Source organism: Primulina eburnea, chromosome 13 (genome assembly GCF_022965805.1).
Source record: "Primulina eburnea isolate SZY01 chromosome 13, ASM2296580v1, whole genome shotgun sequence".
Classification (NCBI taxonomy): domain Eukaryota; kingdom Viridiplantae; phylum Streptophyta; class Magnoliopsida; order Lamiales; family Gesneriaceae; genus Primulina; species Primulina eburnea.
Genome location: NC_133113.1, coordinates 29066857 through 29083753, shown reverse-complemented (window position 1 = coordinate 29083753; position 16897 = coordinate 29066857). Strand labels below are relative to the sequence as shown.

Here is a 16897-nt window from a genome sequence, read left to right as displayed (position 1 = left end):
AACTAGTTGAAGTCGATACATGTATGTTATTGTCTTTTCCATGTTAAAATCTGAAATTTCATGCGATTCTCTAAAATGGCTGACCTGCAAGCTTAATTAATTTCTTTTCTACTCTATGTGAGTCTATTATTTGAGTCTACACTCATTTTTCTTGCAAGAACAATATTATCGAGTGAATGTGCAAAATCTATACTTAATTCCTATTATATGATTAATTGATTCATCACAAGTGATATCGAGCCTAAATATTTTGTTTTGAATTAAAGTTAGCTCTCGTTATATGCATATTCATTGGAATGAGATTACCAAAAATAGCTTAGGATTGCTTCCTCACATTAAAAAAATATATTAATTTTAAATTTTATATATGGATTTTTAAGGGTTTATATTATATTCTTCAAATGTAATAAACCTCTGCCTTCGACAAGTTTGGTCCCCTCTTAATTTTCTCGTATTCGCTTTTGTAACACATAAAAAAGGCACCTATTTTGAGAGAATATTTGTATGTGAAAAAGTAGTGTATAAAATTTAGAATACTTTCAATTATCATTTAGATAATTACGATTGTTGCTTATGTATTCCACCATATATATGTAATGGATCAAAAACTTGTCAAAATTTCAAAGTAAACAAGATCCAAGATATGGACAAATTATCAAATGTAGGAACTGCTGTTTCGTATTTTTCGGGCACATTGTGGAACGAGCCGAATGCAGATGGTCATGTGTTCGTGTCTGCCGAATGTTTTGTTTGTGCATCCAAAAAGTTTTCTCTGTTTTTCGGATTTGCACATTGCTGGCATTGACGGGTGTTCAAGATAGTGATAGAATTTGGATGGAGCAAATCACTGTGGTACACCTGTATGTAAAAAGAGATGATTTACAAATTCGTCAACTTATCAATTAAGAGAGACGACATTTTTTAAATGAATAAATAAATTTTAAAGTCATTTGTCTATTTTAAATTCGACTTTGTATGGGAGGGTGAACGGCCATCATTTTCGCCACTAACATAATCTTTCATGACTCTTATCTATTTATCTCAGATTATTGTTTGTCGACATAATTATCGTTAAACATGTGGATCAAATTAAACTAGGACAGACTGATAAATTTCACTATAAGTTTCAAGTTTTACCGTGTATATTACATGCATAAGATTAATTTGATTTTTTTTTTGACTTGGGAATAAGAATATTACAGTGGGATCTCGAACCTGAGCTTTCGTCCTAAATTTGAGATTTTGATGTCAAATACACAATTAATTTTACACTTTCACTTGAATTGATCTTTCTTTTTGTCATGTTGAAAAAGTTACCTAGGGCATTGTTACTTGTTCCTCCATTATTTGGGCATGCATATCATTCTAGGTAGCGTAAGCTTCGAAGGAAAGGAACGGATGGTTTTCATGACATAGTACATAATGAGCCATACCTATGCATACACTAGGAAACTATTAGCCGAGCTAAGCAATTAGTATGTTGGATGTAAAGCTCCCTAATGACCAATCAAAGCAGCATTGTCTTATGACTATAAGTTTGGTTAAAATCAGTCTTTTGATAAACTTTTGTTCATAAATTTCTTTTTGTATATTAAATTTCTTTAGTTCTCCATTAAGAGGGTACGTACCATTGTTGCACCTTTGTCGTCAGAAATCAGAGCTTGCTATGAATTGGTGTGTGTAAATACATGTGAACTACTCGTCAATAGGTATACACTGGTGTGGTATGAGCACAAATAGAACACAAGAACATTTGAGGAGCTATATATTTTAACACAACAAACTTCTCCAATAAAAACTGAGGATGTTCACATTTTTCCCAAGTTACAAGATATTCACATCATGCCAAAGGATAACTGCTTCTGTTTCCGCATTCTATCCCTTTTCATGGACTTCTCTACTTAGATATAGTCCTCAACTGATAAATTGGAATAAATTACTTGAACATTGGGGGTGGTGATCTCACCTTTTCCCTGTCAAGCAAGCTATATTCTATATGCCCTACCTTCAACGCTTTATAAGAAACAAAAAAGAACAAACCCAAATAAAAAAGAAATGGACACAAGAATTATCATCTATAAACAGTGTTAACCGATGGCAGTCGCGGTGGTTGCGATAGCTGATTCTGGGTTTCAGTTTTGAGCACGAGTCTCAGCTGTTGTGATAGCTGATTCTGGATGAGTCTGAGTCTCAGCCTGCTTTTGTGTTTCTACAAATCTATTCATCCGTTCAAGCAGTAGGACAGCTTTTCTCTTTCCCCTTTCTGTCCCATTATGTGCCAAATCAAGAAGCGGTCCCATAACACCTAGTTCCTGCGCGTCAGCAAGGTGCTGTTGGTCTCCAGAGCAGAGATGTACCAATACTGCTGCTGCATTTTCTTTGTTTCTTGGGGAGCCATTACCAATAACATCAACTAAAACCGGTACGGCCTCTGCAGCTCCAATGGCCGCCTTTCCATCAGGATGGCTAGACAATATTGCCAATATTGCCAAGGCCTCATCCACCATGCTGCCTTGGGGTTCGGTAAGCAGCCGCATTAATGTGGGAATAACTCCTGCTCTCACAGCCTTGCCTTTATTACCTTGATATATGCATAAGTTGAAGAGTGCCGTAGCAGCATCTTTCTTCCCTCTTTGAGTACCTTCACTTAGAAGTGTTACCAGTGGTGGAATTGCTCCTGAAGAGCCAATTGTCACCTTATTTTCATCAACTACTGACAGGCTAAACAAGGTGGCAGCTGCATTTTCCCGCGCTTCCGTGCTTCCTTTCTTTAGCACGTGAACTATACCAGGAACAGCCCCAGAGGATATTATGCTCCCCTTGTTGGTGTCACATATCGAGAGGTTAAGAAGTGCTGTAACGGAGTGCTCCTGAGTTCGAGAATCAGGAGTTGATAGAAGCTGGATAAGCAGAGGGATTGCACCAGCTTCTGCTATTGCCACCCGATTATCCGCATTTCGTTTGGCAAGAAGGCGGATTTCACCTGCTGCAGACCGTTGGTCTTCGAGGCTGGCAGATGTTAGCTTACATAGAAGAGCCTCTATTCTGTTAAGCTCAGCAGGGGAGCATGCAGATGTAGTCTTAGTGGCTCCATAGCTGCTTGGTCGCTTTGGGAGTTCAATCCCATTTGCCTCACACCACTGTGCAATAAGACTTCGAAGAACATAGTTTGGCGTCAGAGAATTGCTAGTAAGAGTTTGTTGTGTCTTGGGACAAGTACGATGCCCTGATCGCAACCATTGTTCGATGTACGTCCTTTCATATGTCTACAATGGATAAAAGAAACTACCAGTTAAATAGCCCTAGGAAAGCAACCAAAATTTATTCAATGCACAATCTTTCAAATGTCTATAAGAGGAATATAATGAGTTTCATAAATACAAACAAGGGTCGACCAGGGGTGAAATCAATAGCATAAAAAACACGGTAAGTTACCCATTTGTTATTAATAAATTTGTCATTTTGTTTTCAACCATTTACTTCTAGCTCCAAAAGATTGTCATCCGCTGATTGCCCAAAAAGGCAAACAAAAAAATGGAGGTTTCATGCAAGACATAAGATTGCAGCACATACTTTCTTTCAAAGAGATTAGCCAGAAAAGAAATGACGTGACAAGATTCAATCCAAAGGCTGCATACTGATGAAGAACATCGAGTAACAAGAGTAATTAACAAGGCAAAGGCAACAATCCATAAGAAGGTAAAAGTTTTGAATCAATACCTGTCCTGTAGATACTATGACAGGATCCCTCATTAGCTCTAATGAGATAGGACAACGGAAGTCATCTGGTATGACAAGGTTCTTCTGATTTCCCTCGGTCAATTTTTTCCCACTGCTACTTGCAGGAACAGACTTTTCCGTTGCAGTGGAGTCAATGTTAGGGTTTACTGTCAGCACAAAATCCTTGATCTTCTTCAATAGCCTCGACATCTTCTCTATGCTTTCCTCTGGATCCCCACCAGTGTCAGCAACTAATTCATGCAAAGCTAGTGATTCTTGAGTTAAGTCAGATATGCCATCAAGCTGTAATTTTTCAACCAATCTCCTCAATACATCTGGATCTTCTGCAGTATCATTACTCTGGTTATAAAGGCACAAAAGATCATGGTGCAGCTCAACATCTGGTGCATCCACCCTTCCCTTCGCTCTTCTGAATTGAGCAAGAACGAGCTCAACCTGGAAAAGACAGTTTCAAATATAGAATAAGAGACTTCACATTCTCAATAAATTTCAGTAATACCAGACAAACATCTTCAAAAGCATTGGTGACATGAAATGTACCATTGCAGTATATAAGTTCTCTAATGAAATCGTAACTTGTGATTTTGAATGCATAAAACAGCGTCCAAATATATATCAGGGGCATGTATTTACCTGTTCCTTTACTTCATCTGATATATCGAGTTTTTCGAATGAAATGCCACTCAGAGCTTGCTCCAACTGAGCCGTGACTTCTTGAAATTTAATAATGATTTGCTCTCTCTCCAAGACCTGAAAATAGAGAAGAATCCTTCTAATTCTACAATTCATTTTAATGGGTAAAAAACATGACCACATTAACAAGCAAAAATTAATCACTAGAACAGAGGTAATTTAAAATAGCACAGCCATGAGGGAAATTAAGAGATTAATTTACTTTCATCAGTGGATAATCCTACTCTTTTAATGGACTATCTCAGTAAATTCCCATAATTCCTGCAGTAACGAGAATTTTGATGACGTATCATCTCATCCAAGATTCCCCAAACCCAAAACAATCTTGCATCAGACACGAGATAAATTCCATTTTCTTTATGTTAACCTCATCGTCACCAATATAATTCAAAAGCTAGCAAGGGCTAATCAACATCTCACCGTTCTCCAAACATTTTGCTACAAGCAACCCATACATGGTTAACTAAACAATATAAGAAGAATGTTTAAACCTCTTACCAGATACACGATTCAAGTTAAATTCTCGAACAAAAATTGAGGAGATCAAATAAAACAAGGAAAAACATTATAAACTGTTGCCACGTGATTAACTTGAAGATGGAGAAAATGAATTGATTCCCAAAAATCAACAACAAAGATTAATAATGACCGTGCCATACTGACCAGATAAATCTTGCTCCCTTCGCTGCCAAACAGGAGCAATTCCTTAGCCGATTCAAGAGCTTTCACCAGAGAAGCTAATGCTATAATGGACTCCTCGGGGATCGACTCTTTGCTATCGCGAATCTCTTCAAACATCGGAGTCAACAGCTTCAGCCGCCGAGCTAGATTCATGTACTGCTTCCTCACGGCAGATCGGTACTCCGACATCGACGAGATTGCATTGACTATTTCAATCAGTTTCCGCGATAACGCGGCTTTATCTTCGTCCATTGTCACAGAGAGATCTGAACAGAAATGTAGAATATCTTATATATAAAAACCGAGTCTTGATTCAAGTAACGATTTGGAGTCAACGAACTGATCGGGTCGAGGGTCCTGGCGAGGATCGGATTCGGATCAGGTCAGAGCCTTCTTGTCGGAGTTGAGTAGGATCTGTGATGCTTTTTTGGTGGGCAGTGAAGTACAGTGGAGCGTCTTCGTCTCCGTTTGGACTGGAATCATCAAATAGGAAAAAGTATTTGGATTTGCAACTTGATTCCACTATGTACGTACTAAATTATCAAAATTAAAATTAAATAAATTAAATAGCAAGCAAAAATTATCCAACTTATTTTTTAAAAAAATTAATATATTGCCAAGATTTTCTATTTATCTAACTGGTTTTTCTTGATGTGTGCCGGTGAGAGTGAGACCGTAAAAAAGTAAATGAAATATCCATTTGTAATCGAAAAGGAATAACATTGAGATTTTGAGTGCATCAAGGAAAAGACTGGTGTTGGGTTTTCTTTGTGCCAACTACTGGTGAAAATTTGAAGTAGTTGCTATTTACTTGTGTCGAAAAGTTGCCGAATTTAGAAAAGAGTAACGAAATAGAAAAAAGGAGAGGTTTTGTTTTGTTGCCATCTATCTATTATTGCTCATAATCGAGGTTTGGTTTTAAATGATAAAGTCTACATATAACTTTTCTATATGTTGGTGTGATTTATTAGACTTTGTACGTTTTGCCTTTGAATTTGTATTAAATATAGTAATTTGTAAACATAGAATCCAATGAAGAGAGAGATGATGCCATGAATGGCTGGTAGGAGGGATCTTGAGTTTTGACCCGGATTTCTATTGTCCAATACCATGAATACGGGTTATCAAACTCAGCGCTTTCGTTTATTAAAATTAAAATTAAAATTAAAATTAAAATAAATAAGATAATATAAAATGATGTATTTTGATTAGATAAATCAAAATGAGTTAGATTTGTCGGATTGACGCACTTACGGCTAATCCCACCTACTGGTGAGTTGTGAGTCCTCCTTATATAACTAAAAACTAGCTAGCATGCTGGGTAGGCATGTCATGTCTCGCTTCGTCAAGCTAAATAAGTGGATTGAGTTGACAATTTCTCAATCAACTTAAATGATTGGTCGGACCGTCCTGATGGCTCATTTTGACATATCTAATTTTGATGACAAATAGTTAGAAACGACAAATTCTCTCGTGAGTTTGGAACCCCGCGGGGAAAACTTGAAACAGAACGGGTTCGAGGCGTGATACCCCATGGATGAGCCCACTACCCCTGGCTCATCTCTAGTCCAAAGGGGAAGACAGGCCCACCAAGGGCCCTAGCCCAAATGGAAGACAGGCCCACCAAGGGCCCAGGTATTCTCCTATAAATAACAGGTTTGAGTGTTCAGTGGAGGGATTCATTATATTGTTTTCAGCAGCACCCTTAGCTGCTCCCCCCATATATCCTCAGTCACTGACTTGAGCGTCGGAGGGGCTACGTCAGGACACCCTCCTGGCCCCCTCTTAATGGTCTTTTTCTTGATTTCAGGCTCAGGGTCATCTTAAAGCCCACGTCTGAACTAGTGATGCTCGTTGGGATCGGACCCTAGATTTCCTGTGAGTATCACTTGGCGCCGTCTGTGGGAAATTTGAGTTGAGACGTAGATATGGTAGGTAAGAGAGGGAGTGGAAGAGCTACCTCAGCATCATCACGTCCGAGGAGGGGACCTGAACCATCTCGTGCTGAGACAATACAGGAACAACCACATCTTGAGACGAGACAGGAGCAACCTCGTCAAGAGACAAGAACCGAGCAGCCCCTTCACGAGACAAGGGTCGAGCAACCCCGTCCCAATGAGAATGTGGGGAACTTGACCCTGGAGCAGTTGGGCCACTTTATCACTCGGACAGTGGATGAGGCCATGAAAAGGAATCAGGAGTCTATGTTTGCAGAAGATCAGGCCGCTCGCCAGGAGCGAGAGGAGAATGTGGAGGAAAGTCAGAGTAGGGTGGAGGAGACGCGACCCCGCCCAAGTGAGGAAAATCCGGAGATGGAAGAGATGTGGAGGGAGATACGGACGCTGAGGCAGCAATTGGGAAACAGGGCTGCAGCCCCCAAGAAGGGAAGTCCTTTTTCCCTCGCCATTTTGGAAGAGGGGCTTCCTCCAAATTTCCGACAGTCAAACTTCGAAGAATATGATGGACATACGGACCCCGAAGAACACTTGGGGAGGTTTGAGAACACAGCTCTGTTGCATCAGTATTCAGATGGAGTCAAGTGCAGGGTGTTTCTGGGCACTTTGGTGAGGTCAGGCCAGCAATGGTTTAATTCATTGCCGCCCAACTCCATACGCTCTTTCGAGGATTTATCAGATGCCTTCTTGCACCGATTTGCTAGCAGCAAGAGATACCAGAAAAATTATTTGAGCCTGTTCGTGATGAAACAACAAGAGAATGAGACTTTGCAAGAATTTGTCCAGCTTTTCAATAGTGCAGTGTTGGAAATACCAGCGGCTACCCCTGACATCATGATAAGTGCCTTCACACAAGGACTGAGGGGATGGGAGGTTTTCAAGTCGCTGGTCAAGAAGCCTCCGTCGAGCTATGATGATCTGTTGGCTCGAGCTGAGAAATATATAAATCTTGAAGATGCCCAACGGCATAAGAGAATGGAGCAGCGACCTGGGAGGAGTGGAGTGGAGGGAGCGGAGAGAGGAGGAAGGAAGAGGGGCGCAGGGGAAAGAGATGAGATTAAAGCTAGGGACAGAAGACAATTCTCATCACATGTTCCTCTGGATAGGAGTCGTGACGAGGTGACGGAGGTGAGGGAGCCCGAGGAGAGGTGGGAGAAGTCGCGAAGGGCTAAGAGCAGTGCTAGATTGCCTTCGCGGGATAGACGAGAAGGATCCCTATCCAGGAGTCGACAGAGGTCTCGCTCGTCCCCTAGACATGGTCAAGGCCCTCCATGGATAAATCAGAGGGTCGGGGAGCAGAGAGGGGAAGGTCGAGGTCAAGATGTTCCTCAGGGACCCGTCGAACCGAGGAGGGGAATGGATGAGGATAACCACCCTACGAGAGGAATGATTCATATGATCTCGGGGGGTGCTACTGATGGAAACTCTGGGTAAAGCTCTAAAAGAGGCCTGAGAATGCTTACCACCGTAGAGAATATTAATCTTGACTTTATTTTTGATGTATTTCGTTCTTGAATTTGTCTTACATTATCAGTTGATATATAATAAAGCCAAGTTCTTATATTAAGTTCATGGACGTTGTTGTATTGTGATGATGAGAGAAGTTTTATTTTCCTACTAAGGCATCGCCTAGTAGAGGAGCAGCGTGTAGAAGAAAAATTTAATTTTCCTACTTAGGTTGTGCCTAGTAGAGGAGCAAAGTTGGGGCTGGGAGAAATTTTATTTTCCTACTAAGGCATCGCCTAGTAGAGGAGCAGCGTGTAGAAGAAAAATTTTATTTTCCTGCTAAGGCATCGCCTAGCAGAGGAGCAGAGTATTTTCCTGCTAAGGCCCGGCTTAGCAGAGGAGTTAGAGGGTGGAGGTGTTGAATTCCTATTTTCCTGCTAAGGCCCGGCTTAGCAGAGGAGTTAGAAGGTGGATGTGTTGAATTCCTATTTTCCTGCTATGGCGTCACCTAGCAGAGGAGTTAGAGGGTGGAGATGTTGAATTTTTATTTTCCTGCTAAGGCCCGGCTTAGCAGAGGAGTTAGAGGGTGGAGGTGTTGAATTCCTATTTTCCTGCTATGGCGTCACCTAGCAGAGGAGTTAGAGGGTGGAGATGTTGAATTTTTATTTTCCTGCTAAGGCCCGGCTTAGCAGAGGAGTTAGAGGATGGAGGTGTTGATTTTATCTTCCTGCTAAGGCATCGCCTAGCAGAGGAGTTAGAGGGTGGGCGCGTTGAATTTTATTTTCCTGCTAAGGCATCGCCTAGCAGAGGAGTTAGAAGGTGGGCGCGTTGAATTTTATTTTCCTGCTAAGGCCCGGCTTGGCAGAAGAGTTAGAGGGTGGGCGCGTTGAATTTTATCTTCCTGCTATGGCATCACCTAGCAGAGGTGTTAGAGGGTGGAGATGTTGAGTTTTTATTTTCCTGCTAAGGCCTGACTTAGCAGAGAAGTTAGAGGGTGGAGGTGGTGAATTGTTATTTTCCTGCTATGGCGTCGCCTAGCAGAGGAGCAGAGTGGAGGAGGAGAATTAAATTTTCCTGCTAAGGCATCGCCTAGCAGAGGAGCAGAGTTTGGGAGGAAAAATATTTTTTTTGGTTAGTCGATAACGAAAGTTGTTGGGGGAGCAGAGTTTACGAGGGAGCAGAGTTTACGGGGATCGACCTGCCCAGTCAGGTCGTGGGGGTGTGGGGGCAACGCCCCCATAATTTTTTTTCAGAAATCACACAACCCTTCGTAAAGGAGTATATCAAAATTCTCAACGTACTGGACGAGGATGGGCGATGCGAGGGATCGGGCGAGCTCGCGCTCGGGCGAGCAGCGGATGAGCGAGCACTGGAGTGGGCGAGACTGCTAGGGGCTCAGCCGAGAAAAATAAAGGAGATGGGCCTTGGTTGAGAGGCGAAGGGGTTAGTGTCGACAGGGGCGGGCGAGAGCTGTGTTCGGCGAGAAGGGTGAGAGGCGAGTGCTCGGGCGAAGGGGCGAGACGGCTGGGCATGGGCGAGAGCAGGAGGGGCGAGGCTGCTGTGGGCGGGCGAAGGGGGCGAGGCGAGGAGAAGGCAGGGGCGGGCGAGAGCTGTGCTCGGCGAGAAGGGTGAGAGGCGAAAGGGGCGAGGGTGATGCTAGTGCTCGGGCGAAGGGGCGAGACGGCTGGGCATGGGCGAGAGCAGGACAGGCGAGGCGTGCGAGAGGCGAGACGAAGCTGCTGCGGGCGACCGGGAGGTAGGCGAGCGTGAGGAGGGGCGATGGCAGTGCGTTGGGCGAGGGTGTGCGTGCCTAGGCGCGGGGAGGTGGCGACGCTGGGCGATGACGCACGCGGGCGAGGGCTCGCACTCGCGCAGGGAGATGGTGAAGCTAGACGGTGTCTGGCGTGGCCAGACAGGCGCACTGCTAGGCAAGGCGGCAACTGTATTTCTATCGACGTAGGCTACAACTGGACGTAAGTTTTACTACGTTTTGATATGATTTGAAATTATGGTATTGTCAGAATCTGATATGATTCATATATGATGTTCTTGACATGCTAGACATCGTATAATCGAAACTAGATTGAGAAACAGATAACATATGAAATTGTTATGATTTTTAGATTTGAGTTGAGTAAGAATTGATATCAAGATTGAGTGATTATCGAGTATGAGGTGTTAGGATTGATATCTGACTGATATGGTAGTGCTGGTTATATTGAAATTATGACATTATGTTATTGAAACAGAATTTGATTGAATTCTGATTATATCCAGTATTGATTGAGTAGTGTATTGATACTGTACCCTCGATATCGTTATTGTCAGATTGAGTATTGACAGGCGTGGGGTTCGAGACTTCGACAGAGTCAGAGTATCAGAAAGAAATGTATAAATTAATGTTGAGTTGAGATTGCACAACTCGAGTGAGGTTTGACTCGAGTTTCCCTAAATCACGTACTTAGTTTATTGCATTGATATTGGTAATTGATGAGATTGATGTTTGTAGTCTATTGATGTATAGCCAGTGTATGTATTGACTACTGATTCGTTTAGTCATGGGCTGATTCGCCTAGTCACCGACTGGTTCGTCTGGTTATTGGCTGATTCGTCTAGTTATCGACTGATTCGTCTAAACTTTGGCTGATTCGCTTAATTACTGGCTGATTCGTCTAGTCATTGGCTGATTCGCTTAATTCTTGACTGATTCGTCAATTCTGCGGCTGTTTCGCCCAGACACTGGATATATGAATTATATCGATGCCGTTTAGGGATTGATTCATTCCTATCGACTGAGATTCAATATAATTATCAATATCCAGACATTGGGATCCCTAGGTTATAGTTGAGTCGAGTCTGAGACGACGCGTTGTTTGAGTCGAGTCTGTGATGACTAGTTGATTTACAGTTTTATATCATCCATGGTTGTTGATTTGCTACATGTTAATGATAACTGTTATATGCCTTTGTATATATTTTTATATGATCGTATGTTTACATGGTACTGGGATGTATTTCTCACCGGAGTTATCCGGCTGTTGTCCTGTTTTGTATGTGTGCATGACAACAGGTGGGGCTGGATCAGGGTCAAAAAGAGGATGAGAAAAGACAGATAGCGTGGAGATCCGGACTTAGGAGTATATCTGTTATATCACCTGAGAAGTAGTGAAGAAACAGTAGTTATTATGATTTGTTGTTGTACAAGACTTGTACTTAGATCTGAATAGTGATCTTGTAAATGAGATAAGACTTATTTCATATGCTGCGTACTCTCGTATTTTAAAAAAAAATTAGACCCTGTTTATTTTAATTGATTAATTATTCCCAGAAAGTGATTAAGAGTTGAATTAAGTTCGAGTCCCCACAATTACTGTTATTATTATATTATAAATATTTTAGTTATTAATAACTGATATAATTAAAATTATACAACTATTAGTATAATTAATAATGGCAGTTATTATAATTACTATAATAATTAATATTATCATTATATTAATAACAATGATTATTATGTTAATATAAAACTCTATATTATATCTACATATTTCCCGGGAATTCTATCCTACTCCGGGAGATTTACTCCCTTTACTTTTTTTTCTTACACATGTCTTTTTTTTTAATTATTATTATTAAATTTCACACTATTTTAACTAAAAATCAACCAAACTAATTTCGTTTCATGTATATAACATGTGTTATAATATTATTATTATTATTATTATTCTCAAATTTTAAAACTTAATATTTATATTTAAAAATTACGTGAAATTTTTATTTGATAGTAAAATTTTTATGTTTGAGGTTTGAGATTTTTATTTCTATTATTTTTATTTTTGTGTTAGAATCATATAAATTGTAAAAAATCAATATTTTAAAATTTAATTATTATAAGAAATTCTATGTTCTACCCATTTATAAACGCTAATAAAATTATTGTAGCTATTTTTAAATGCTAGACATATATATTATTTAGTGACAGGGAGTAAATCTCCCGGAGTAGGATAGAATTGGCGTATGTCCCGACAATTCAAAAGAGAAATAAAATAACTGTCTGAAATTATTCCGTTGAAAGAGTCTCTAATTATAAATTTTTGGAAGTCAACTTGTTTGACGGCGATTAATATATTCCAAGAATGAGAATCTCCGCATGTGCTAGCAAAGTATCACAATCAACAAATCTCTTACTTATCTAGAAATTGTCCCCAAAAATCAAAAGGAAATTATTAATTTTCTTGAAATCAAAAGGGAATTATTTTCAGTAAAGAAAAATGAAAAATCGAGGCTCTGTTTATACATACGCGCAGTAATAGTAGATATATTATAAATTGGGTTTTATATATATATATATATATATATATATATATATATATAAAACCCAATTTATAATATATCTACTATTACTGCGCGTATGAAAAAAGATTCATCTTCGTTATTTATAAAGATAACCTATTTGAGAAACGAGAGAATCTCAAACTAAACTAAATTATTTATTTTTTGCTTTTGCGATGACTTTCATGTAATACTATCAATTCGAGTGAGTCCATCGAGTTCAACCAACCCGTAAACCAAATTCAGTAGGTTCTGTTGGAAAATCCTAACTCGAGCCCCTGCGGGTCGTGGGCTTAGATGGGGCCAATTTTCGGTGGGCCGGCTTGGTCCGCTTGAATTTTGTTTTAAAAATTCAATAAATATATCTAAGTACAAGTTGCACATTTTTTGTAATAATTTTTAATTATGTATATATTATATTATAGATAAATTATGTTCCATATTCATTAAGTAGAATGTGAATAACACAACTTTGGTGTACATAATATCGGCAGAGTCAAAATCTACAACTTTATATTTAATTAACTAATGTTAAATGAAATCTTCCAACTCAAAAGCCTAATTAATTGTCTGGACATGTAAATGGTGAAACTTTGCTATGTATTCTTTTTTTAACACAAATATGTTTACACTAATATATTGTTTTATATCTAATATCAATTAATTACAATGAAATAATAATAATAATAATAATAATAATAATAATAATATAATCATTCATTTTTCTCTCCAATTTCCTATGCATAATTACTCTATTTTGATGTTCTATATAGAAATATACACTCTCCATTTTCTATAATTTACGCAACTTCTGAATTTTATTACAGACGAGGATTCATTTCTATCAATATATACTAATATTTATACAGGTGGTCCTGTTTAATAATAATAATAATAATAATACTAATAATAATAATAATAATAATAATAATAATAATAATAATAATAATAAAAAGTGTTTGAAATAGTTTGTCCGAAGTGTCAACGCGAGTTAAGGGTACTGGGCCCTGACCACGATTAAAACTGTCTTTTAGAGTTTTGTAATAATTTAGACCAATCCTCCAAATCAAATTTTGAATTCGATGTTGACATTTTTGTTGATTGATTGAGAATTTTGGCATTCTTATATTCAAATCTCGCAGTTGATCTGTTCATTGATTGTTTATTTATTTATATTTGAGTTGGAAGATAATATTTTATACACGATGAAAAAGGTGTAAGAAACTTCAATATTACAATTTTAACAAAGGTTGAAAAAATATATGATCCACTTATTCAAAAAGCACTTCTAAAGATTAAAACACATAATATTTCTTTGATTTGATTTGAAAAATAATATGAAATCGCTCCTTTCTATGCTTCTTTTTTTCTCTGGTGGGATCCAATTAAATTATAAAATATATCTCTTGTAAGACGGTTTCACGAATATTTATCTGTGAGACAGGTCAACTCTACCGATGTTCACAATAAAAAATAATAATTTAACATAAAAAGTAATATTTTTCATGGATGAACTAAATAAGACACCCGTCTCACAAAATACGACTTGTAAGACCGTCTCACACAAATTTTTGTCTAAATTATATGGTTTGAGAGTTGAAATGTGAAATTCTCTAAAAATATGAAATCGCTACTTTCTACACTTCTTTTTGTTTTGTTTTTTTTTTTTTTTTTTTTTCAATTTTTGAAAGATAAGAAATTATTTTTGTCTTACTTTAGATTTTTCTAAATATAAATTTAGGTATTTTTCTACAATCTCATTTTCATCAATTCAAAAATAAATGTATCAGTATGTAATATTACAATCCGATCTGTTACATTTTAAATAACTATGTAATCATATATATAATTCAAGTCTATAATTCAAAAACATTTGTCATCCCTTTCCCCCTTTAAAAAAAAAAAAATCCAACCTAATTAAATCACAAAATTGGCTCACTCGTGATTGCAAAGTAATGATGAAAAAGGTTTTTGCTTGTAACAATTATTACAACACAATGGAGTTTTTTTTGCTAACTGGCACATTAATTAGTAAGACTTGCCAAATAATGAGCAGCATCATTCACTGGTAGTGGTAATCAATCAAGGAGGACCAATTTACATGTTATTATTTTTCAAATTCTAGAATAAGTAGCATCTTATTATTTGTCAAAAATTTGTGTGAGACAGATCTCTTATTTGAGTCATCCATGAAAAAATATCATTTTTTATGCTAAGAGTATTATTTTTTATTGTGAATATCGATAGAGTTGATGGTAAATATTTATCACATTTTATAAATTTCGAAAAAATAAAATTTACGTTTCTAAAACGATTTGATTATTTTATTTAAAAACACCACTTGCTCGACCGGTAATTCAATCAATTTACTCCACTCATTTGACAAATAAGCTCGGTTTGAATTTTTTTCCCATCCCCTATTCTCATTTCTCAGTTAGTGGAAGGCTCAACAAAGCCACGAACATAATCTCTGTAATGTCATGGACGGATAAACATAACAGAATCAAAAATAAATTTCAAAAAAGAATTAGCCTAAACCACTTAATTTTCATTTGACAAGGGATCTGTGCCGCAGACAAGATTCATTCTTCAAAGATTCTGGATAGGAAATCAATGCCACTGAAGTACCTGTGACTCTTGAACTCCGTGAATCTTTAATGACAAAATCTTGAACAGAAGCTCCATTATTTAGTCTCATTTTTACCGGTTTCCTCCATCAACAACCTCTTTATGAACTTATCCTCAGCATCTTTCAAGAACTTGAACTTTGGAGGAGGAGAAGACGTCAATCTGTTTAATTCTGCTTCCGTGAAGGATTCGAAAAGAGGATTGAACCCATGATTAATGTAAGAATCCAAGGATGCTGGATTCTTAACAGTTGGTGAAGATAAAGGGGTGAGAAAAGGGGTGCCATCTATAAAAACAAGGTCACTCAAACTTCTTGTTCTTGACCCTTTTCTGCTACTCTTTTCGCCTTTCGATTTCCCATCTTCTGACTCCAAATCCTCCTTATTTTCCTCCTTAATAGTGAAGAGAAATCTTGGGGGGCCACAGAGATTGTGCAGCCTCATTAACTCAGTCTCCACACCCTCTTCACCATGGTTTTTCAAGCCCAAATCTTTATTTGACCCCAATTCCAAATCTTGCTCTTGCTCTTGTTGGTTTCTCACTGAATTTGTTAGTTCTATACTGCTGTTAAATGAATTGGGCCCCTTCCAGCAGAAGAGAGATGAAAAATCCTCGATTCCTCTGTTACTAATATTGGCCACTCTCTTTTTCCAGCACAACAAATAGTAGAGCTCTGCCACCAGCCCGACGAGTATGAAACCAAACACAAAACTCAAACCAATGCCTAAACCACTAAAAGATCCCATCTTTACAAAAACCCAGTTCTATAAATGTCTCATTTTCTCATATTTTTGCACAGATTTGAACCCAAACCCAAAAGTTCAAACCCCGACCAGGTTTTCCTTAAAGATATTTCCTTCTGAAATTAATAAAATACCCCACTAATGGTTTTACTCTTTGCAAGAACAATAATAATAATAAAAAAAGGGCCGGGCAGCCACTTTTCTTGAAATCTTATGATTGTTCACAGTTTGGGTTCAAAAGCATAGACCGACCTGACGACACCTTTCCACTCCCCTAAATGCAAGTACGATTCCAGAATGTAAAGCATACTTTCGAGAACTTTACGTAAGGTATAAAATTAAATATTGCCTCAGATACACGCCATGGCCTGTGAGATTCTACGTGTGGAGAAAAAAAAAATCTCACCTTTTCAACATTCTAGTCCATAAACGATAAACTCGGAAATTAGCAGCCTCAAAGCAAGAACAAACCAGTGATGAAAATATTCATTTGAAAAACAGGAAAGGGATTTTAAAAAAAATAAAAAACTCGGGAAAAATAATCGAAGCTGGGTGATTTTTCTGAAAGCTAGACTGGCAAAGTAGAGGGTGTGTGTATAGAATGGTTGGAGGGGTCACATCTTCACCGGATATTTCACATGGGCTTGCTCTTGGCTCATTCTTGCATTAATCTATGGA

General features: G+C 38.3%; 2 protein-coding genes across 3 annotated transcripts; both read right to left on the bottom strand.

Moving 5' to 3' along the window:
• Window positions 1-1766: 1766 nt before the first annotated feature.
• On the bottom strand, window positions 1767-5854 carry LOC140809167 (U-box domain-containing protein 13-like). 2 transcript variants are annotated; one of them, XM_073166662.1, is made up of 5 exons: window positions 5456-5854; window positions 5098-5381; window positions 4375-4491; window positions 3721-4176; window positions 1767-3266 (listed from the first exon to the last, which is right to left on the bottom strand). In XM_073166662.1, the coding sequence occupies exons 2-5, from the start codon at window positions 5365-5367 to the stop codon at window positions 2133-2135; spliced, it is 1977 nt and encodes a 658-aa protein (XP_073022763.1). In that variant the 5' UTR covers window positions 5368-5381; window positions 5456-5854; the 3' UTR covers window positions 1767-2132. The 2 variants fall into 2 exon arrangements, with proteins under 2 accessions (XP_073022763.1, XP_073022762.1); XM_073166661.1 differs by having other exon boundaries at window positions 5098-5850.
• Window positions 5855-15299: 9445 nt separating this feature from the next.
• LOC140809876 (uncharacterized) lies at window positions 15300-16897 on the bottom strand. Its single transcript, XM_073167644.1, has one exon. The coding sequence runs from the start codon at window positions 16220-16222 to the stop codon at window positions 15533-15535; it is 690 nt and encodes a 229-aa protein (XP_073023745.1). The 5' UTR covers window positions 16223-16897; the 3' UTR covers window positions 15300-15532.